General features: G+C 58.8%; 1 protein-coding gene across 1 annotated transcript; it reads left to right on the forward strand.

The window, feature by feature from the left end:
- Nucleotides 1-5268: 5268 nt before the first annotated feature.
- Nucleotides 5269-21692, forward strand: LOC102091227 (trypsin-like). Its single transcript, XM_065044031.1, has 5 exons — nucleotides 5269-5432; nucleotides 6260-6413; nucleotides 11619-11884; nucleotides 13698-13834; nucleotides 18683-21692. Exons 1-5 carry the CDS (start codon nucleotides 5375-5377, stop codon nucleotides 18833-18835), a joined length of 768 nt encoding a protein of 255 aa, XP_064900103.1. The 5' UTR covers nucleotides 5269-5374; the 3' UTR covers nucleotides 18836-21692.
- Nucleotides 21693-23504: the final 1812 nt, after the last annotated feature.

Genomic DNA, 23504 nt, shown 5'->3' on the forward strand with positions numbered 1-23504 from the left:
CATTCTTTCGATCTCATTGACTTTGTGGTCACCTCAAGGACCAAGATGTGGGGCTGCGGTGGCCTTGCGGTGGCACTGAGGACACAGGGTTGGTGGCCAGGTCCTCCAATCCAAACGGAGTTGGTCAACTCAACAAGGGTTGCCAAACAAAGATGGTCGCTCAAGTCAACCCAGCAAGAGGAGATGGCCAATGGGAATGAAGAACGTGATGAGCAACAAAGGTCACCCAGTCCCATGATCGTCATGCAGTCCCACGAGGATCACACAACCAATGGCGGTTGGCCAACCCAAAAAGAGTTAACCAATAAGGGTCATCCAATCCCAAAGCTCACCCAGTCTCATGAGGGTCACCCAACCAATGGTTGGTCAAGCCAAGGAGGTTGGTCAACCCAATGAAGGTCACCCAACCAATGACAGTTGGCCAACCCAACAAGAGTTGGCCAATGAGGGTCACCCAATCCCATGAGAGTCACCCAACCAATGACGGTTGGCCAACCCAACAAGAGTTGGCCAATAAGGCTCAGCCAAAGATGATGATGGTTGGTCAAGCCAAGAAGGTTGGTTGACACCATGGTCACCCAACCAATGACAGTTGGCCAACCCAACAAGAGTTGGCCAATAAGGGTCATCCAAACCCAAAGCTCACCCAGTCTCATGAGGGTCACCCAACCAATGACGGTTGGCCAACCCAACAAGAGTTGGCCAATGAGGGTCACCCAATCCCAAAGCTCACCCAGTCTCATGAGGGTCACCCAATCAATGACGGTTGGCCGACCCAACAAGAGTTGGCCAATAAGGGTCAGCCAGTCCCATGAGGGTCACCCAACCAATGACGGTTGGCCAACCCAACAAGAGTTGGCCAGTAAGGGTCATCCAATCCCATGAAGATCACCCAACCAATGACGGCTGGTCAACCCAACAAGAGTTGGCCAATAAGGGTCACCCAATCCCATGAAGGTCACCCGAACAATGACGGTTGGCCAACCCAACAAGAGCTGGCCAATAAGGCTCAGCCAAAGACGATGATGGTTGGTCAAGCCAAGAAGGTTGGTTGACACCATGGTCACCCAACCAATCGCTGTTGGCCAACCCAACAAGAGTTGGCCAATAAGGGTCACCCAATCCCATGAGGGTCACCCAACCAATGACGGTTGGCCGACCCAACAAGAGTTGGCCAATAAGGGTCACCCAATCCCATGAGGGTCACCCAACCAATGACGGTTGGCCAACCCAACAAGAGCTGGCCAATGAGGGTCACCCAATCCCATGAGGGTCACCCAACTAATGACGGTTGGCCAACCCAACAAGAGCTGGCCAATAAGAGTCAGCCAAAGATGATGATGGTTGGTCAAGCCAAGGAGGTTGGTCAACCCAATGAAGGTCACCCAACCAATGACAGTTGGCCAACCCAACAAGAGCTGGCCAATAAGGGTCACACAATCCCATGAGGGTCACCGAATCCCATGAGGGTCACCCAACCAATGATGGTTGGCCAACCCAACAAGAGTTGGCCAATAAGGGTCACCCAATCCCATGAGGGTCACCCAACCAATGATGGTTGGCCAACCCAACAAGAGTTGGCCAATAAGGGTCACCCAATCCCATGAAGGTCACCCAACCAATGACGGTTGGCCAACCCAACAAGAGTTGGCCAATAAGGGTCACCCAATCCCATGAAGATCACCCAACCAATGACGGTTGGCCAACCCAACAAGAGCTGGCCAATGAGGGTCACCCAATCCCATGAGGGTCACCCAACTAATGACGGTTGGCCAACCCAACAAGAGCTGGCCAATAAGAGTCAGCCAAAGATGATGATGGTTGGTCAAGCCAAGGAGGTTGGTCAACCCAATGAAGGTCACCCAACCAATGACAGTTGGCCAACCCAACAAGAGCTGGCCAATAAGGGTCACACAATCCCATGAGGGTCACCGAATCCCATGAGGGTCACCCAACCAATGATGGTTGGCCAACCCAACAAGAGTTGGCCAATAAGGGTCACCCAATCCCATGAGGGTCACCCAACCAATGATGGTTGGCCAACCCAACAAGAGTTGGCCAATAAGGGTCACCCAATCCCATGAAGGTCACCCAACCAATGACGGTTGGCCAACCCAACAAGAGTTGGCCAATAAGGGTCACCCAATCCCATGAAGATCACCCAACCAATGACGGTTGGCCAACCCAACAAGAGTTGGCCAATGAGGGTCATCCAATCCCATGAGGGTCACCCAATCCCATGAGAGTCACCCAACCAATGACGGTTGGCCAACCCAACAAGAGTTGGCCAATAAGGCTCAGCCAAAGATGATGATGGTTGGTCAAGCCAAGAAGGTTGGTTGACACCATGGTCACCCAACCAATGACAGTTGGCCAACCCAACAAGAGTTGGCCAATGAGGGTCACCCAATCCCAAAGCTCACCCAGTCTCATGAGGGTCACCCAATCAATGACGGTTGGCCAACCCAACAAGAGTTGGCCAATGAGGGTCACCCAATCCCATGAGGGTCACCCAATCAATGATGGTTGGCCAACCCAGCAAGAGTTGGCCAATGAGGGTCACCCAATCCCATGAGGGTCACCCAACCAATGACGGTTGGCCAACCCAACAAGAGTTGGCCAATGAGGGTCACCCAATCCCATGAGGGTCACCCAACTAATGACGGTTGGCTAACCCAACAAGAGCTGGCCAATAAGGCTCAGCCAAAGACGATGATGGTTGGTCAAGCCAAGAAGGTTGGTTGACACCATGGTCACCCAACCAATCGCTGTTGGCCAACCCAACAAGAGTTGGCCAATAAGGGTCACCCAATCCCATGAGGGTCACCCAACCAATGATGGCTGGCCAACACAAGGAGGGTCATTGGTTGGGCACTTCCCAAGTCCCGCCCCCTCCCCACATTTTGGATCTCACTGCCAAAAGGGGGCGGGACCCAGTCCCGCCCCCATTGGGCGTGGCTTCCAACCCCAGCGTCCCTCCCCCAATCAGCCACCAGGGGCCCGATCCTCTTGAGGATCGTTAGGGGTGTAATTAGCGTTAGGGCTGTAATTAGCGTTAACGCCCTCGGGGTCACGTGACCCACGCCCAGGGCGTGGCCGCTGTGCTGCCGCGTGGGGATTTGCTTAATCCCACAGTAATGGGGCGGGAGGGGGCGGGGCCCTGCCCCATGGCACCCCATAGGGGCACCCACGACACCCCATAGATACCATGGGGGACCCAGGCATCCGGGGCTGCCCCACGTCACCCCATAGATACTGTAAAGAACCCACTTCACCCCATAGATGCTGTAGGGGACCCAGGCATCCGGGCCCCCCTTCTCCAACCCCACAGCCACCTTAAGGGACCCAGGCATCCGAGTCCCCCTTTCCCAGCCCCACAGCCACCCTAAGGGACCCAGGCATCCGGGCTCCACTTCCCCAGCCCCACAGCCACCCTAAGGGACCCAGGCATCCGGGTCCCCCTTCCCCAGCCCTACAGCCACCCTAAGGGACCCAGGCATCCGGGTCCCCATTCCCCAGCCCCATAACCACTAAAAGGGACCCAGGCGTCCGGGTCCCACTTACCCAGCCCCACAGCCACCCAAAGGGACCCAGGCATCCGGGTCCCCATTCCCCAGCCCCATAACCACTAAAAGGAACCCAGACGTCCGGGTCCCCCTTCCTCAGACCCATAACCACTAAAAGGGACCCAGGCATCTGGGTGACCTTAACCCAGCCCCACAGCCACACAAAGGGACCCAGGCATCCGGGTCCCCCTTCCCCAGCCCCACAGCCACCCTAAGGGACCCAGGCATCCGAGTCCCCCTTTCCCAGCCCCACAGCCACCCTAAGGGACCCAGGCATCCAGACCCCCCTTGCAGCTACCCAAAGGGACCCAGGCATCCGGGTCACCTTCCCCAGACCCACAACCACCCTAAGGGACCCAGGCATACGAGTCCCCCTTTCCCAGCCCCACAGCCACCCTAAGGGACCCAGGCATCCGGGCTCCACTTCCCCAGCCCCACAGCCACCCTAAGGGACCCAGGCATCCGGGTCCCCCTTCCCCAGCCCTACAGCCACCCTAAGGGACCCAGGCATCCGGGCCCCACTTCCCCAGCCCCACAGCCATCCTAAGGGACCCAGGCGTCCGGGCCCCACTTACCCAGCCCTACAGCCACCCAAAGGGACCCAGGCATCCGGGCCCCACTTCCCCAGCCCCACAGCCACCCTAAGGGACCCAGGCATCCGGGTCCCCACTTCCCCAGCCCCACAGCCACCCAAAGGGACCCAGGCATCCGGGTCCCCACTTCCCCAGCCCCACAACCACCCAAAGGGACCCAGGCATCCGGGTCCCCACTTCCCCAGCCCCACAGCCACCCAAAGGGACCCAGGCATCCGGGTCACCTTCCCCAGCCCCACAACCACCCAAAGGGACCCAGGCATCCAGGTCACCTTCACCAGCCCCACAACCACCCTAAGGGACCCAGGCATCCGAGTCCCCCTTTCCCAGCCCCACAGCCACCCTAAGGGACCCAGGCATCCGGGCTCCACTTCCCCAGCCCCACAGCCACCCTAAGGGACCCAGGCATCCGGGTCCCCACTTCCCCAGCCCCACAGCCACCCTAAGGGACCGAGGCATCCAGACCCACCCTTGCCACTACCCAAAGGGACCCAGGCATCCGGGCCCAACTTCCCCAGCCCCATAACCACTAAAAGGGACCCAGGCATCCGGGTGACCTTACCCCAGCCCCACAGCCACCCTAAGGGACCCAGGCATCCAGGTCACCTTCACCAGCCCCACAACCACCCTAAGGGACCCAGGCATCCGAGTCCCCCTTTCCCAGCCCCACAGCCACCCTAAGGGACCCAGGCATCCGGGCTCCACTTCCCCAGCCCCACAGCCACCCTAAGGGACCCAGGCATCCGGGTCCCCCTTCCCCAGCCCTACAGCCACCCTAAGGGACCCAGGCATCCGGGCCCCACTTCCCCAGCCCCACAGCCATCCTAAGGGACCCAGGCGTCCGGGCCCCACTTACCCAGCCCTACAGCCACCCAAAGGGACCCAGGCATCCGGGTCACCTTCCCCAGCCCCACAACCACTAAAAGGGACCCAGGCATCTGGGTGACCTTACCCCAGCCCCACAGCCACACAAAGGGACCCAGGCATCCGGGTCCCCCTTCCCCAGCCCCACAGCCACCCTAAGGGACCCAGGCATCCGGGTCCCCATTCCCCAGCCCCACACCATAGGTGGGGGGGGGTGGGGTGTGAATGTGCCACCTGCTGTTTAAAGTCACCAAACAAACATGGGGGGGGACAGCTAATGAGTTAATAATTAACGAAGAGACTTGATAAGCGGGGCCACCCACACCCCACCCCCCCATAGCGACCCCCATCATGGCCCCACGGCGCCGCCTCGGCCCCCTCCTCCTCCTGCTGGCAATGGCGACCCCCGGTGAGGGGACTTGGGGGGCTGGGGGGCGCTATGGGGCGGGGATGGGGTACAGGGGGGTCCCCAAAGTGGGTATATGGGAGTCTATGGGGATATGGGGGGTCCCTGTGGGTGCTATGGGGTAAGAATGGGGGTAGAGGAGGGTCCCCAAGGTGGGCATAGGGGGGTTTATGGGGATATGGGGGGTCCCTGTGGGTGCTATGGGGTGGGAATGGGGGTATATGGGGGTCCCCAATGTGGGTCTATGGGGGTCTATGGGGATATGGGGGGGGTCCCTGTGGGTGCTATGGGGTGGGGATGGGGGTCCGGGGAGTCCCCAATGTGGGTCTAGGGGGGTCTATGGGGATATGGGAGCCCTTGGGTCTCATAGGGTGTGAATGGGGGAACCCTGGGGGGGGTGTCAATTTGGGGATGGGGGTTCCCTGTTGGTTCTATGGGGTGAGAATGGGGGTGTGGGGGGGGCCCAATGTGGGTATAGGGGGGGGTCTATGGGTATATGTGGGGTACCTGTGGGTGCTATGGGGTGGGAATGGGGATACAGGGGGTCCCCAAAGAGCACATGGGGGTGCAGGGGACTCCCTGCAGGTCAATTTGGGGATATGGGGGGGGTCCCTGTGGGTACTATGGGGTGGGAATGGGGGTACGGGGGGGGACCCCAAAATGAGTATACAGGGGTCTATGGGGATATGGGGCGGTCCCTGTCCCTGTGGGTGCTATGGGGTGGGAATGGGGGTGCGGGGGGGGGGGTGGTCCCCAATGTGGGTCCGGGGGGGGGTCCCTGTGAACATGGGGGGGGGTCGCCCATGACCCCCAATTCCCCGTGCCCCCAGTGCGGCCGTGGGGCGAGCGGATCATTGGGGGCGCCACGTGTCCCCTCCTTGGGCACCCTGGGCTGGTGCTGCTGTTCCAGTTCGACCAGCACCAGTGCGGGGGGGCCCTGATCGACACCCAGTGGGTGCTCAGCGCCGCGCACTGCAGGACCAGGTGGGGCAATGGGGACTATGGGGGCTATGGGTACAATGGGGGCGATGGGGGCAATGGGGCACTGGGGGCATTTGGGACAATGGGGGCAATGGGGGCACTGTGGGCAATGGGGACAATGGGGGCAATGGGGGCACTGTGGGCAATGGGGACAATGGGGGCAATGGGGACAATGGGACACTGGAGACAATGGGGGCAATAGGGGTAATGAGGACAATGGGGACAATGGGGGCAATGGGGACAATGGGACATTGGAGACAATGGAGGCATTTTGGACATTGAGGGCAATGGGGAGAATGGGGGCAAGGGGGACAATGGGGGCACTATGGGACAGTGGGGGCATTTGGGACAATGGGGGCAATGTGGGCACTGTGGGCAATGGGGACAATGGGGACAAGGGGGCACTATGGGACAATGGGGGCAATGAGGGCGATGGGGATAATGGGGACATTGGGGGCAATGGGGGCAATGGGGACTAAGGGGACAATGGGGGCAATGGGGACAATGGGGACTAAGGGGACAAAGGGGGCGATGGGGAAAATGGGGGCAATGGGGACATTGGGGACATTGGGGGCAATGGGGATACTGGGGGCAATGGGGCCAGTGGGGACAATGGGGGCAATAGGAGCAATGGGGGCACTGTGGGCAATGGGTACAATGGGGACAATGGGACACTGGAGACAATGGGGGCAATGGGGACAATGGGGACAATGGGACATTGGAGACAATGGGGGCATTTTGGACATTGAGGGCAATGGGGAGAATGGGGGCAAGGGGGACAATGGGGGCAAGGGGGCACTATGGGGCAGTGGGGACGATGGGGGCATTGGGGGCACTGGAGGCAATGGGGACATTGGGGGCAATGGGGACAATGGAGACATTGGGGCAATGGGGGCAATGGGGACATTGGGGCAATAGGGGCAATGGGGACATTGAGGGCAATGGGGGCAATGGGGACATTGGGGCAATAGGGGCAATGGGGACATTGAGGGCAATGGGGGCAATGGGGACATTGGGGCAATAGGGGCAATGGGGACATTGGGGATATTGGGGGCAATGGGAACAACGGGGATATTGGGGGCAATAGGGACTAAGGGGACAATGGGGGCGACGGGGACAATGGGGGCAATGGGGACATTGAGGGCATTGGGGGCAATGGGGATATTGGGGGCAATGGGGACTAAGGGGACAATGGGGGCGACGGGGACAATGGGGGCAATGGGGACACTGAGGGCATTGGGGGCAATGGGGATATTGGGGGCAATGGGGACTAAGGGGACAATGGGGGCGACGGGGACAATGGGGGCAATGGGGTCATTGGGGGCACTGGGAGGGACTGGGAGGGGCACTGGGGGCACTGGAAGCACTGGGGACATTGGAGACAATGGGGGATGTGGGGCAATGGGGACAATTGGGGCAATGGGGGCACTGGGAGGAGAACTGGGGGCACTGGGGGCACTGGAAAGAGAAACTGGGTCACCATGACCGTGCCACACCTGCCACGGCCGTGCCCCCATGTCCCCACCCCTCGTGTCCCTCTTGTCCACATCTCTCCATGGCCATGTCCCTCTTGTCCCCATCCCTCATGTCCCCATCCCTCCATGACCATGTCCTTCATGTCCCCATCCCTCTTGTCCCCATCTCTCCATGGCCATGTCCCTCTTGTCCCCATCCCTCATGTCCCCATCCCTCCATGACCATGTCCCTCTTGTCCCCATCCCTCCATGCCCATGTCCCTTTGTCCCCATCCCTCTTGTCCCCATCCCTCCATGGCCATGTCCTCATGTCCCCATCCCTCCATGACCATGTCCCTTTGTCCCCATCTCTCCATGGCCATGTCCCCCTTGTCCCCATCTCTCTATGACCATGTCCCTCTTGTCCCCATCTCTCCATGGCCATGTCCCTCTTGTCCCCATCTCTCTATGACCATGTCCCTCTTGTCCCCATCTCTCCATGGCCATGTCCCTCTTGTCCCCATCCCTCATGTCCCCATCCCTCCATGACCATGTCCCTCTTGTCCCCATCCCTCTTGTCCCCATCCCTCCATGCCCATGTCCCTTTGTCCCCATCCCTCTTGTCCCCATCCCTCTTGTCCCCATTCCTCCATGGCCATGTCCCTCTTGTCCCCATCCCTCTTGTCCCCATCCCTCCATGGCCATGTCCTCATGTCCCCATCCCTCCATGACCATGTCCCTTTGTCCCCATCTCTCCATGGCCATGTCCCCCTTGTCCCCATCTCTCTATGACCATGTCCCTCTTGTCCCCATCTCTCCATGGCCATGTCCCTCTTGTCCCCATCTCTCTATGACCATGTCCCTCTTGTCCCCATCTCTCCATGGCTATGTCCCTCTTGTCCCCATCTCTCCATGGCTATGTCCCTCTTGTCCCCATCCCTCCATGACCATGTCCCTCTTGTCCCCATCCCTCCATGCCCATGTCCCTTTGTCCCCATCCCTCTTGTCCCCATCCCTCCATGCCCATGTCCCTCTTGTCCCCATCTCTCTATGACCATGTCCCTCTTGTCTCCATCTCTCCATGACCATGTCCCTCTTGTCCCCATCCCTCCATGACCATGTCCCTCTTGTCCCCATCCCTCCATGCCCATGTCCCTTTGTCCCCATCCCTCTTGTCCCCATCCCTCCATGGCCATGTCCCTCTTGTCCCCATCTCTCTATGACCATGTCCCTCTTGTCTCCATCTCTCCATGGCCATGTCCCTCTTGTCCCCATCTCTCTATGACCAGGTCCCTCTTGTCCCCATCCCTCCATGACCATGTCCCTCTTGTCCCCATCCCTCCATGCCCATGTCCCTTTGTCCCCATCCCTCTTGTCCCCATCCCTCCATGGCCATGTCCCTCTTGTCCCCATCTCTCTATGACCATGTCCCTCTTGTCCCCATCTCTCCATGGCCATGTCCCTCTTGTCCCCATCTCTCTATGACCAGGTCCCTCTTGTCCCCATCCCTCCATGACCATGTCCCTCATGTCCCCATCTCTCCATGGCCATGTCCCTCTTGTCCCCATCCCTCATGTCCCCATCCCTCCATGGCCATGTCTCTCTTGTCCCCATCCCTCATGTCCCCATCACTCTTGTCCCCATCCCTCCATGACCATGTCCCTCATGTCCCCATCCCTCCATGGCCATGTCCCTCTTGTCCCCATCCCTCATGTCCCCATCACTCTTGTCCCCATCCCTCCATGACCATGTCCCTCTTGTCCCCATCTCTCTATGACCAAGTCCCTCTTGTCCCCATCCCTCCATGGCCATGTCCCTCTTGTCCCCATCCCTCCATGACCATGTCCCTCATGTCCCCATCCCTCCATGACCATGTCCCTCTTGTCCCCATCCCTCCATGACCATGTCCCTCATGTCCCCATCTCTCTATGACCATGTCCCTCTTGTTCCCATCCCTCCATGGCCATGTCCCTCATGTCCACATCCCTCCATGGCCATGTCCCTCTTGTCCCCATCCCTCCATGACCATGTCCCTCTTGTCCCCATCCCTCCATGGCTATGTCCCTCTTGTCCCCATCACTCTTGTCCCCATCCCTCCATGGCTATGTCTCTCTTGTCCCCATCCCTCTTGTCCCCATCACTCTTGTCCCCATCCCTCCATGACCATGTCCTTCAAGTCCCCATCCCTCCATGGCCATGTCCCTCTTGTCCCCATCCCTCATGTCCCCATCACTCTTGTCCCCATCCCTCCATGGCCATGTCCCTCTTGTCCCCATCCCTCATGTCCCCATCCCTCCATGGCCATGTCCCTCTTGTCCCCATCCCTCTTGTCCCCATCCCTCCATGGCCATGTCCCTCTTGTCCCCATGCCTCATGTCCCCATCACTCTTGTCCCCATCCCTCCATGGCCATGTCCCTCTTGTCCCCATCTCTCCATGGCCATGTCCCTCTTGTCCCCATCTCTCCATGGCTATGTCCCTCTTGTCCCCATCCCTCTTGTCCCCATCCCTCCATGGCCATGTCCCTCTTGTCCCCATCTCTCCATGGCTATGTCCCTCTTGTCCCCATCACTCTTGTCCCCATCCCTCCATGGCCATGTCCCTCTTGTCCCCATCCCTCATGTCCCCATCACTCTTGTCCCCATCCCTCCATGGCCATGTCCCTCTTGTCCCCATCTCTCTATGGCCATGTCCCTCTTGTCCCCATCTCTCTATGACCATGTCCCTCTTGTCCCCATCTCTCTATGGCCATGTCCCTCATGTCCCCATCCCTCCATGACCATGTCCCTCTTGTCCCCATCTCTCCATGGCTATGTCCCTCTTGTCCCCATCACTCTTGTCCCCATCCCTCCATGGCCATGTCCCTCTTGTCCCCATCCCTCCATGACCATGTCCCTCTTGTCCCCATCCCTCCATGACCATGTCCCTCTTGTCCCCATCTCTCTATGACCATGTCCCTCTTGTCCCCATCTCTCCATGGCCATGTCCCTCTTGTCCCCATCTCTCTATGACCATGTCCCTCTTGTCCCCATCCCTCCATGACCATGTCCCTCTTGTCCCCATCCCTCCATGGCTATGTCCCTCTTGTCCCCATCACTCTTGTCCCCATCCCTCCATGGCCATGTCCCTCTTGTCCCCATCCCTCCATGACCATGTCCCTCATGTCCGCATCCCTCATGTCCCCATCCCTCCATGGCCATGTCCCTCTTGTCCCCATCTCTCTATGACCATGTCCCTCATGTCCCCATCCCTCCATGTCCATGTCCATGTCCCTCTTGTCCCCATCTCTCCATGGCCATGTCCCTTGTGTCCCCATCTCTCCATGACCATGTCCCTTGTGTCCCCATCTCTCCATGACCATGTGCCTTATGTCCCCATCTCTCTATGACCATGTCCCTCTTGTCCCCATCCCTCTTGTCCCCATCCCTCCATGCCCATGTCCCTTGTGTCCCCATCCCTCTTGTCCCCATCCCTCCATGGCCATGTCCCTCTTGTCCCCATCCCTCCATGGCCATGTCCCTTGTGTCCCCATCTCTCCCTGTCCCCATCCCTCATGTCCCCATCCCTCCATGCCCACGTCCCTTTGTCCCCACCCCTCCACACCCACCCCCATCATGTCCCAGCCCCACCACAGCCATGTCCTTCACTCACCCACCTTCACACCCACACCCTCACGGCCACCTCCCCCGTGTCCCCCATCCCCGTTGCCACCCCACCCCGTGTCCCCCGTCCCACCGGTGTCCCCTGTCCCCCAGCCACATCCAGGTGCGTGCCGGGGAGCACAGCCTGGCCACATTCACGGGCTGGGAGCAGTTCGCCACGGCCGTGGACATCGTGGTCCACCCCGGCTTCGACGCCCTGGACGGTGACAACTCCTACGCCCACGACCTGATGCTGCTGCGGGTGGAGCCGCCCTTCAGTGTCACCCCCTTGGTCCAACCCCTGCGGCTCCCCGAGGGACCCCCGGCCACCGGGGTCAACTGCACCGTCATGGGCTGGGGGACAACCACCAGTCCGCAGGGTACGCGGGACCCAGGCGTTCAGGGCGGGTGGTGGCATCTCTGCAGGTGTTCGGGGATGGAGACCTTGATGGACGTTGGGTTGGCTGGTGGCATCTCCATGGTCAATGGACACGTGTGATCAAGGGATGGTCACTCAACCTGCCTTGGGTTGGCTGGTGGCATCTCCATGGTCAATGGACACGTGTGATCAAGGGATGGTCACTCAACCTGCCTTGGGTTGGGTGGTGGCATCTCCATGGTCAATGGGCACAAGTGACCATGGGACGGTCACCTCAACCTGCCTTGGGTTGGGTGGTGGCATCTCCATGGTCAATGGGCACAAGTGACCATGGGACGGTCACCTCAACCTGCCTTGGGTTGGGTGGTGGCATCTCCATGGTCAATGGGCACAAGTGACCATGGGACGGTCACCTCAACCTGCCTTGGGTTGGGTGGTGGCATCTCCATGGTCAATGGGCACAAGTGACCATGGGACGGTCACCTCAACCTGCCTTGGGTTGGGTGGTGGCATCTCCATGGTCAATGGGCACAAGTGACCAAGGGACGTTCACCTCAACCTGCCTTGGGTTGGGTGGTGGCATCTCCATGGTCAATGGGCACAAGTGACCATGGGACGGTCACCTCAACCTGCCTTGGGTTGGGTGGTGGCATCTCCATGGTCAATGGGCACAAGTGACCAAGGGACGTTCACCTCAACCTGCCTTGGGTTGGGTGGTGGCATCTCCATGGTCAATGGGCACAAGTGACCATGGGATGTTCACCTCAACCTGCCTTGGGTTGGGTGGTGGCATCTCCATGGTCAATGGGCTCAAGTGACCAAGGGATGGTCACCTCAACCTGCCTTGGGTTGGCTGGTGGCATCTCCATGGTCAATGGACACGTGTGATCAAGGGATGGTCACTCAACCTGCCTTGGGTTGGGTGGTGGCATCTCCATGGTCAATGGGCACAAGTGACCATGGGACGGTCACCTCAACCTGCCTTGGGTTGGGTGGTGGCATCTCCATGGTCAATGGGCACAAGTGACCATGGGATGGTCAACTCAACCTGCCTTGGGTTGGGTGGTGGCATCTCCATGGTCAATGGACACGTGTGATCAAGGGATGGTCACTCAACCTGCCTTGGGTTGGGTGGTAGCATCTCCATGGTCAATGGGCTCAAGTGACCAAGGGATGGTCACCTCAACCTGCCTTGGGTTGGGTGGTGGCATCTCCATGGTCAAGGGGCAGATGTGACCAAGGGTTGGTCAACTCAACCTGCCTTGGGTTGGGTGGTGGCATCTCCATGGTCAATGGGCACAAGTGACCATGGGACGGTCACCTCAACCTGCCTTGGGTTGGGTGGTGGCATCTCCATGGTCAATGGGACACGTGTGACCAAGGGACGGTCACCTCAACCTGCCTTGGGTTGGCTGGTGGCATCTCCATGGTCAATGGGCACAAGTGACCATGGGACGGTCACCTCAACCTGCCTTGGGTTGAGTGGTGGCATCTCCATGGTCAATGGGCACAAGTGACCATGGGACGGTCACCTCAACCTGCCTTGAGTTGAGTGGTGGCATCTCCATGGTCAATGGGCACAAGTGACCATGAGACGGTCACCTCAACCTGCCTTGGGTTGGATGGTGGCACCTCTGCAGGTGACACCCATGTGACCAAGATCCCTTGGTCACCTCAACCTTTCTTGGGTTGGGTGGTGGCATCTCCATGTACAATGGGCACAGGTGACCAAGGGATGGTCACCTCAACCTGCCCTGGGTTTGGTGGTGGCATCTCCATGGTTCCTGACCCCGGTTGTCCACGTGTGTCCCTAGAGTCCTACCCCGACACCCCCCAGTGTGTGAACGTCACCGTGGTGAGTGACACCGCCTGCCGGATGGCCTATGGCACCAAGGTCACCGAGGACATGCTGTGCGCCGGCGTGGATGGGGGCGGCAAGGACTCCTGCCAGGTACCGCCATGTCCCATCACCATGTCCCCATGTCCCATCACCATGTCCCCATGGCCCCGTGTCCCATCACCACATCTCCAAGTCCCATCACCATGTCCCCATGTCCCATCACCAAGTCCCCATGGCCCATCACCACATCCCTATGGCCCATCACCACATGTCCATGTCCCATCACCAAGTCCCCATGTCCCATCACCACGTGCCCATGGCCCCTCAACATGTTCTCATGACCCCATGGCCCCATGTCCCATCACCACATCCCCATGTCCCATCACCACATCTCCATGTCCCATCACCATGTCCCCATGTCCCATCACCATGTCCCCATGTCCCCATGGCCCATCACATCCCCATGTCCCCATGGCCCCTCACCATGTTCTACAGCCACATCCCCATGTCCTATCTTCATGTCCCCATGTCCCATCAACATGTCCCCCTGCCCCATCACCGCATCTCCATGTCCCATCACCATGGCCCCATGTCCCATCACCACATTTCCATGTCCCATCAGGGCCCCACATCCCATCACCATGTCCCATCACCACATCTCCAAGTCCCATCACCATGTCCCCATGTCCCATCACCAAGTCCCCACGGCCCATCACCACATCCCTATGGCCCATCACTACGTGCCCATGGCCCCTCAACATGTTCCCATGACCCCATGGCCCCATGTCCCATCACCACATCTCCAAGTCCCATCACCATGTCCCCATGTCCCATCACCAAGTCCCCATGGCCCATCACCACATCCCTATGGCCCATCACCACATGTCCATGTCCCATCACCAAGTCCCCATGTCCCATCACCACGTCCCCATGACCCCATGTCCCCATGTCCCATCACCATGTCCCCATGTCCCATCACCACGTCCCCATGTCCCATCACCACGTGCCCATGGCCCCTCAACATGTTCCCATGACCCCATGGCCCCATGTCCCATCACCACATCCCCATGTCCCATCACCATGTCCCCGTGTCTCGTCCCCATGTCCCATCACATCCCCGTGTCCCCATGGCCACTCACCATGTTCTACAGCCACATCCCCATGTCCTATCTTCATGTCCCCATGTCCCATCACCATGTCCCCCTGTCCTATCACCACATTTCCATGTCCCATCAGGGCCCCACGTCCCATCACCATGTCCCATCACCACATCTCCAAGTCCCATCACCATGTCCCCATGTCCCATCACCACATCTCCAAGTCCCATCACCACATCTCCAAGTCCCATCACCATGTCCCCATGTCCCATCACCAAGTCCCCACGGCCCATCACCACATCCCTATGGCCCATCACTACGTGCCCATGGCCCCTCAACATGTTCCCATGACCCCATGGCCCCATGTCCCATCACCACATCTCCAAGTCCCATCACCATGTCCCCATGTCCCATCACCAAGTCCCCATGGCCCATCACCACATCCCTATGGCCCATCACCACATGTCCATGTCCCATCACCAAGTCCCCATGGCCCATCACCACGTCCCCATGACCCCATGTCCCCATGTCCCATCACCATGTCCCCATGTCCCATCACCACGTCCCCATGTCCCATCACCACGTGCCCATGGCCCCTCAACATGTTCCCATGACCCCATGGCCCCATGTCCCATCACCACATCCCCATGTCCCATCACCACGTCCCCATGGCCCATCACCACGTCCCCATGTCCCATCACCACGTGCCCATGGCCCCTCAACATGTTCTCATGACCCCATGGCCCCATGGCCCATCACCACATCCCCATGTCCCATCACCACATCCCCATGTCCCATCACCACGTCCCCATGTCCCATCACCATGTCCCCATGTCCCCATGGCCCATCACATCCCCATGTCCCCATGGCCCCTCACCATGTTCTACAGCCACATCCCCATGTCCTATCTTCATGTCCCCATGTCCCATCACCATGTCCCCCTGTCCCATCACCGCATCTCCATGTCCCATCACCATGGCCCCATGTCCCATCACCACATTTCCATGTCCCATCAGGGCCCCACGTCCCATCACCATGTCCCATCACCACATCTCCAAGTCCCATCACCATGTCCCCATGTCCCATCACCAAGTCCCCACGGCCCATCACCACATCCCTATGGCCCATCACTACGTGCCCATGGCCCCTCAACATGTTCCCATGACCCCATGGCCCCATGTCCCATCACCACATCTCCAAGTCCCATCACCATGTCCCCATGTCCCATCACCAAGTCCCCATGGCCCATCACCACATCCCTATGGCCCATCACCACATGTCCATGTCCCATCACCAAGTCCCCATGTCCCATCACCACGTCCCCATGACCCCATGTCCCATCACCATGTCCCCATGTCCCATCACCACGTCCCCATGTCCCATCACCACGTGCCCATGGCCCCTCAACATGTTCCCATGACCCCATGGCCCCATGTCCCATCACCACATCCCCATGTCCCATCACCACGTCCCCATGTCCCATCACCATGTCCCCATGTCCCCATGGCCCATCACATCCCCATGTCCCCATGGCCCCTCACCATGTTCTACAGCCACATCCCCATGTCCTATCTTCATGTCCCCATGTCCCATCACCATGTCCCCCTGTCCCATCACCGCATCTCCATGTCCCATCACCATGGCCCCATGTCCCATCACCACATTTCCATGTCCCATCAGGGCCCCACGTCCCATCACCATGTCCCATCACCACATCTCCAAGTCCCATCACCATGTCCCCATGTCCCATCACCAAGTCCCCACGGCCCATCACCACATCCCTATGGCCCATCACCACATGTCCATGTCCCATCACCACGTGCCCATGGCCCCTCAACATGTTCCCATGACCCCATGGCCCCATGTCCCATCACCACATCCCCATGTCCCATCACCACATCTCCATGTCCCATCACCACATCTCCATGTCCCATCACCATGTCCCCATGTCCCATCACGGCCCCACGGCCCCATGGCCCATCACCATGTTCTACAGCCACATCCCCATGTCCTATCACCATGTCTCCATGTCCCATCACCACATTTCCATGTCCCATCAGGGCCCCACGTCCCATCACCATGTCCCATCACCACATCTCCAAGTCCCATCACCATGTCCCCATGTCCCATCACCACATCTCCAAGTCCCATCACCATGTCCCCATGTCCCATCACCAAGTCCCCATGGCCCATCACCACATCCCTATGGCCCATCACCACATGTCCATGTCCCATCACCACGTCCCCATGTCCCATCACCAAGTCCCCATGGCCCATCACCACATCCCTATGTCCCATCACCACGTGCCCATGGCCCTTCACCATGTTCCCATGACCCCATGGCCCCATGTCCCATCACCACATCCCCATGTCCCATCACCACATCTCCATGTCCCATCACCATGTCCCCATGTCCCATCACCATGTCCCCATGGCCCATCACATCCCCATGTCCCCATGGCCCCTCACCATGTTCTACAGCCACATCCCCATGTCCTATCTTCATGTCCCCATGTCCCATCACCATGTCCCCCTGTCCCATCACCGCATCTCCATGTCCCATCACCATGGTCCCATGTCCCATCACCACATTTCCATGTCCCATCAGGGCCCCACATCCCATCACCATGTCCCATCACCACATCTCCAAGTCCCATCACCATGTCCCCATGTCCCATCACCAAGTCCCCATGGCCCATCACCACATCCCTATGTCCCATCACCACATGTCCATGTCCCATCACCACGTCCCCATGTCCCATCACCAAGTCCCCATGGCCCATCACCACATCCCTATGTCCCATCACCACGTGCCCATGGCCCTTCACCATGTTCCCATGACCCCATGGCCCCATGTCCCATCACCACATCCCCATGTCCCATCACCACATCTCCATGTCCCATCACCACGTCCCGATGTCCCATCACCATGTCCCCATGTCCCATCACTGCATCTCCATGTCCCATCACCATGTCCCCATGTCCCATCACCGCATCTCCATGTCCCATCACCATGGCCCCATGTCCCATCACCATGGCCCCATGTCCCATCACCACATTTCCATGTCCCATCACGGCCCCACGGCCCCATGTCCCATCACCATGTTCTACAGCCACATCCCCATGTCCCATCACCATGTCCCCCTGTCCCATCACCATGGCCCCATGTCCCATCACCACATTTCCATGTCCCATCACCACATTTCCATGTCCCATCAGGGCCCCACGTCCCATCACCATGTCCCATCACTGCATCTCCATGTCCCATCACCATGTCCCCATGTCCCATCACCAAGTCCCCATGGCCCATCACCACATCCCTATGGCCCATCACCACATGTCCATGTCCCATCACCAAGTCCCCATGTCCCATCACCACGTCCCCATGACCCCATGTCCCCATGTCCCATCACCATGTCCCCATGTCCCATCACCACGTCCCCATGTCCCATCACCACGTGCCCATGGCCCCTCAACATGTTCCCATGACCCCATGGCCCCATGTCCCATCACCACATCCCCATGTCCCATCACCATGTCCCCGTGTCTCGTCCCCATGTTCCATCACATCCCCGTGTCCCCATGGCCACTCACCATGTTCTACAGCCACATCCCCATGTCCCATCACCATGGCCCCATGTCCCATCACCACATTTCCATGTCCCATCACCACATCCCCATGTCCCATCACCATGTCCCATGGTCACATCTCTTCAGCCCCTGCCACCCCACCCTGGTCACTTCACTGTCCCCAGGTCTCAGGGGCAGCCGTCCCCTCCGGTGGCCGTGTGTCCCCTCCCTGGTGTCCCCTCTCTGGCCGGGTCTGTGACTGAGGTCTTGTCACGGTCCCTTTTGTCCCCAGGGTGACTCGGGGGGACCTCTGGTGTGTGACGGGGTCCTGCAGGGCATTGTGTCCTGGGGCGACCACCCCTGCGGGCAGGCGGGGAGGCCAGGGGTCTACAGCCAGGTCTACAGCTACCTGCCCTGGATCCTGGAGACCATTGGGGACACCTGAGACCTCCTCAGGCAGCCATGGACCCACCAACTCAACCATGGACCCACCCACCCAACCATGAACCCATCAACCCTGCCAGAGAACTACCAACCCAACCATGGACCCGCTAAACCAACTATGAACCCACCAACCCAACCATGGACCCACCAACCCAACCATGGACCCGCCAACCCAACCATGGACCCACCAACCCAACCATAGATCTGTCAATCCCACCATAAACCTGCCAACCCAACCATGGACCCATCAACCCAACCATAGACCCACCAACCCAACCATGGAACCACCAACCCAACTGTGAACCTGCCAACCCAACCATGGACCCACCAACCCAACCATGGAACCACCAACCCAACCATGGACCCACCCACCCAACCATGAACCCATTAACCCTGCCAGAGAACTACCAACCCAACCATGGACCCGCTAAACCAACTATGAACCCACCAACCCAACCATGGACCCACCAACCCAACCATGGACCCACAGACCCTACCATGGACCCATCAACCCAACCATAGACCTGTCAATCCCACCATAAACCGGCCAACCCAACCATGGACCCATCAACCCAACCATAGACCCACCAACCCAACCATGGAACCACCAACCCAACTGTGAACCTGCCAACCCAACCATGGACCCACCAACCCAACCATGGAACCACCAACCCAACCATGGACCCACCAACCCAACCATGGACCCATCAACCCAACCATGGAACCACCAACCCAACTGTGAACCTGCCAACCCAACCATGGACCCACCAACCCAACCATGGACCCACCAACTCTGACAGAGAACCACCAACCCCGCCATGGACCCACCAACCCCACCATGGGCCCACCAACCCCACCATGGGCTCACCAACCCAACTATAGATCCGCCAACCCAACCATGAACCCACCAACCCAACCATTGACCCACCAACCCAACCATGGACCCATCAACCCTGCCATGGACCCACCAACCCAACAATGAACCCACCAACCCCACCATGAACCCATCAACCCCACCATAAACCTGTCAATGCCACCATGAACCTGCCAACCCAACCACGAACCCGCCAAACCTGTCATGGACCCACCAACCCGCCATGGACCCACCACCAGCCATGGACCCACCAACCCAACCATGGACCTGCCAACCCTTCCAAAGAACCACCAACCCCACCATGGGCCCATCAACCCAACCATGGACCCAGCAACCCCATCATGGACCCACCAACGCAACCATGGACCCATCAACCCTGCCAGAGAACCACTAACCCAACCATGGACCCACCAATCCAACCATGGACCCACCAACCCAACCATGGACCCGCCAACCCAACCATGGAGCCACCAACCCAACCATGGAACCACCAACCCAGCCATGGACCCACCAACCCAACCATGGACCCACCAACCCAACCATAGACCCACCAACCCAACCACGGACCCACCAACTCAATCATGGACCCACCAACCCAACCATGGACCCACTAACCCAACCATGGACCCACCAACTCAGTCATGGACCCATCAACCGAAACATGGACCCATCAACCTCGTCATGGACCCACCAACGCAACCATGGACCCATCAACCCAACCATGGACCTGTCAATCCCACCATGAGCCCGCCAACCCAACCGTGGACCCGCCAACACAACCATGGACCCATCAATCCCATCATGGACCCACCAACCCAACCTTGGACCCATCAACCCAACCATGGACCCACCAACTCAACCATGGACCACCAACACCACCATGAACCCACCAACCCAACCATGGACCCACCAACCCAACCATGGACCCATCAACCCTGTCATGGACCCACCAACCCAAGCATGGACCCACCACCCCAACCATGGATCCACCAACGTTGTCATGGACCCACCAACCCTGCCCGAGAACCACCAACCCAACCATGGACCCACCAACCCAACCAGGAACCCACCAACCCTACCATGGACCCACCAACCCAACCATGGACCTGCCAAACCTGCCATGAACCCACCAACCCTACCATGGACCCACCAACCCAACCATGGACCTGCCAAACCTGCCATGAACCCACCAACCCTACCATGGACCCACCAACCCAACCATGGACCCATCAATCCCATCATGGACCCACCAACCCAACCTTGGACCCATCAACCCAACCATGGACCCACCAACTCAACCATGGACCACCAACACCACCATGAACCCAGCAACCCAACCATGGACCCATCAACCCAACCATGGACCCACCAACTCAACCATGGACCACCAACACCACCATGAACCCAGCAACCCAACCATGGACACAGCAACCCAACCATGGACCCATCAACCCTGTCATGGACACACCAACCCAAGCATGGACCCACCACCCCAACCATGGACTCACCAACCCCACCATGGGCCCACCAACCCAACCATGGACCCATTAACCCAATCATGGACCCACCAACCCAAGCATGGACCCACCACCCCAACCATGGACCCACCAACCTTGTCATGGACCCACCAACCCTGCCTGAGAACCACCAACCCAACCATGGACCCACTAACCCAACCAGGAACCCACCAACCCTACCATGGACCCACCAACCCTACCATGGACCCACCAACCCAACCATGGGCCCACATGACTGGGTTGACCCCACCATGGCCACCCCAACCCAACCATTGGCCCACCATGACTGGGTTGACCCCACCATGGCCACCCCAACCCACCGTGGATCCCACCATGGACACGCTGATGCCACCAGGGATGGATTGAACCTACCACCAATGCCCCTGTGATTGGACTGACCCCACCATGCGTGGATCAACCCTACCATGGAGGGACCAAGCCCACCATGACTGGACTGTCCCTACCACAGACCCCACCATGGATAGACAAAGCCCACCAGTGATGGACCAAGTCAACCACAGATCTGACTAGAGATGGCCTGGCCACACCACAGATCCCACCATGGATGGACCAAGCCCACCATGGTTTGACCAAGCCCACCATGAATGGACCAAGCCCACCAGAGATGGACAGACCCCACCATAGACCCCACCATGGACCAGACTGATCCCATCATGGTTGGATTGACCCCACCATGGATGGACCGACCCCACCAGACACCCCACCATGATGGACCAACCCCACCATTGACAAGACTGATCCCATCATCGTTGGATTGACCCCACCATGGATGGACCAACCCCAACATTGACCCCACCATGATGGACCAACCCCACCAGAGATGCCACCATGATGAACCAACCCCACCATGGTGGACCAAACCCACCATTGACCCCACCATGATGGACCGAACCCACCATTGACCCCACCATGATGGACCAACCCCACCATTGACCCCACCATGATGAACCGAACCCACCATAGACCCCACCATGATGGACCAACCCAACCATTGACCCCACCATGATGAACCGAACCCAACATAGACGCCACCATGATGGACCGAACCCACCATTGACCCCACAATGATGGACCAAGCCCACCATTGACCCCACCATGATGGACCAAGCCCACCATTGACCCCACCGTGATGGACCAAGCCCACCATTGACCCCACCATGATGGACCAAGCCCACCATTGACCCCACCATGATGGACCAACCCCACCAGAGATGCCACCATGATGGACTGAACCCACCAGAGACCCCACCATGATGGACCAACCCCACCATTGACCCCACCATGGTGGACTGAACCCACCATTGACCCCACCATGATGGACCAACCCCACCATTGACCCCACCATGATGAACCGAACCCAACATAGACGCCACCATGATGGACTGAACCCACCATTGACCCCACCATGATGGACCAACCCCACCATTGACCCCACCATGATGGACCAACCCCACCATTGACCCCACCATGATGGACCGAACCCACCATTGACCCCACCATGATGGACCGAACCCACCATTGACCCCACAATGATGGACCAACCCCACCATAGACCCCACCATGATGGACCAAACCCACCATTGACCCCACCATGATGGACCGAACCCACCATTGACCCCACCATGATGGACCAACCCCACCATTGACCCCACCATGATGGACCAACCCCACCATTGACCCCACCATGATGGACCGAACCCACCATTGACCCCACCATGATGGACTGAACCCACCATTGACCCCACCATGATGGACCGAACCCACCATTGACAAGACTAACCCCATCATGGTTGGGTTGACCCCACCATGGATGGACCGAACCCACCATTGACCCCACCATGATGGACCAACCCCACCAGAGATGCCACCATGATGGACTGAACCCACCAGAGACCCCACCATGATGGACCGAACCCACCATAGACCCCACCATGATGGACCAACCCCACCATTGACTCCACCATGATGGACCGAACCCACCATTGACAAGACTAACCCCATCATGGTTGGGTTGACCCCACCATGGATGGACCGAACCCACCATAGACCCCACCATGATGGACCAACCCAACCATTGACCCCACCATGATGGACCGAACCCAACATAGACGCCACCATGATGGATCAACCCCACCATTGACCCCACCATGATGGACCAGCCCCACCAGAGATGCCACCATGATGGACCAACCCCACCATTGGCCCGACCATGATGGACCAACCCAACCATTGACCCAACCATGATGAACCGAACCCAA

Source organism: Columba livia, chromosome 31, assembly GCF_036013475.1.
Source record: "Columba livia isolate bColLiv1 breed racing homer chromosome 31, bColLiv1.pat.W.v2, whole genome shotgun sequence".
Classification (NCBI taxonomy): Eukaryota; Metazoa; Chordata; class Aves; order Columbiformes; family Columbidae; genus Columba; species Columba livia.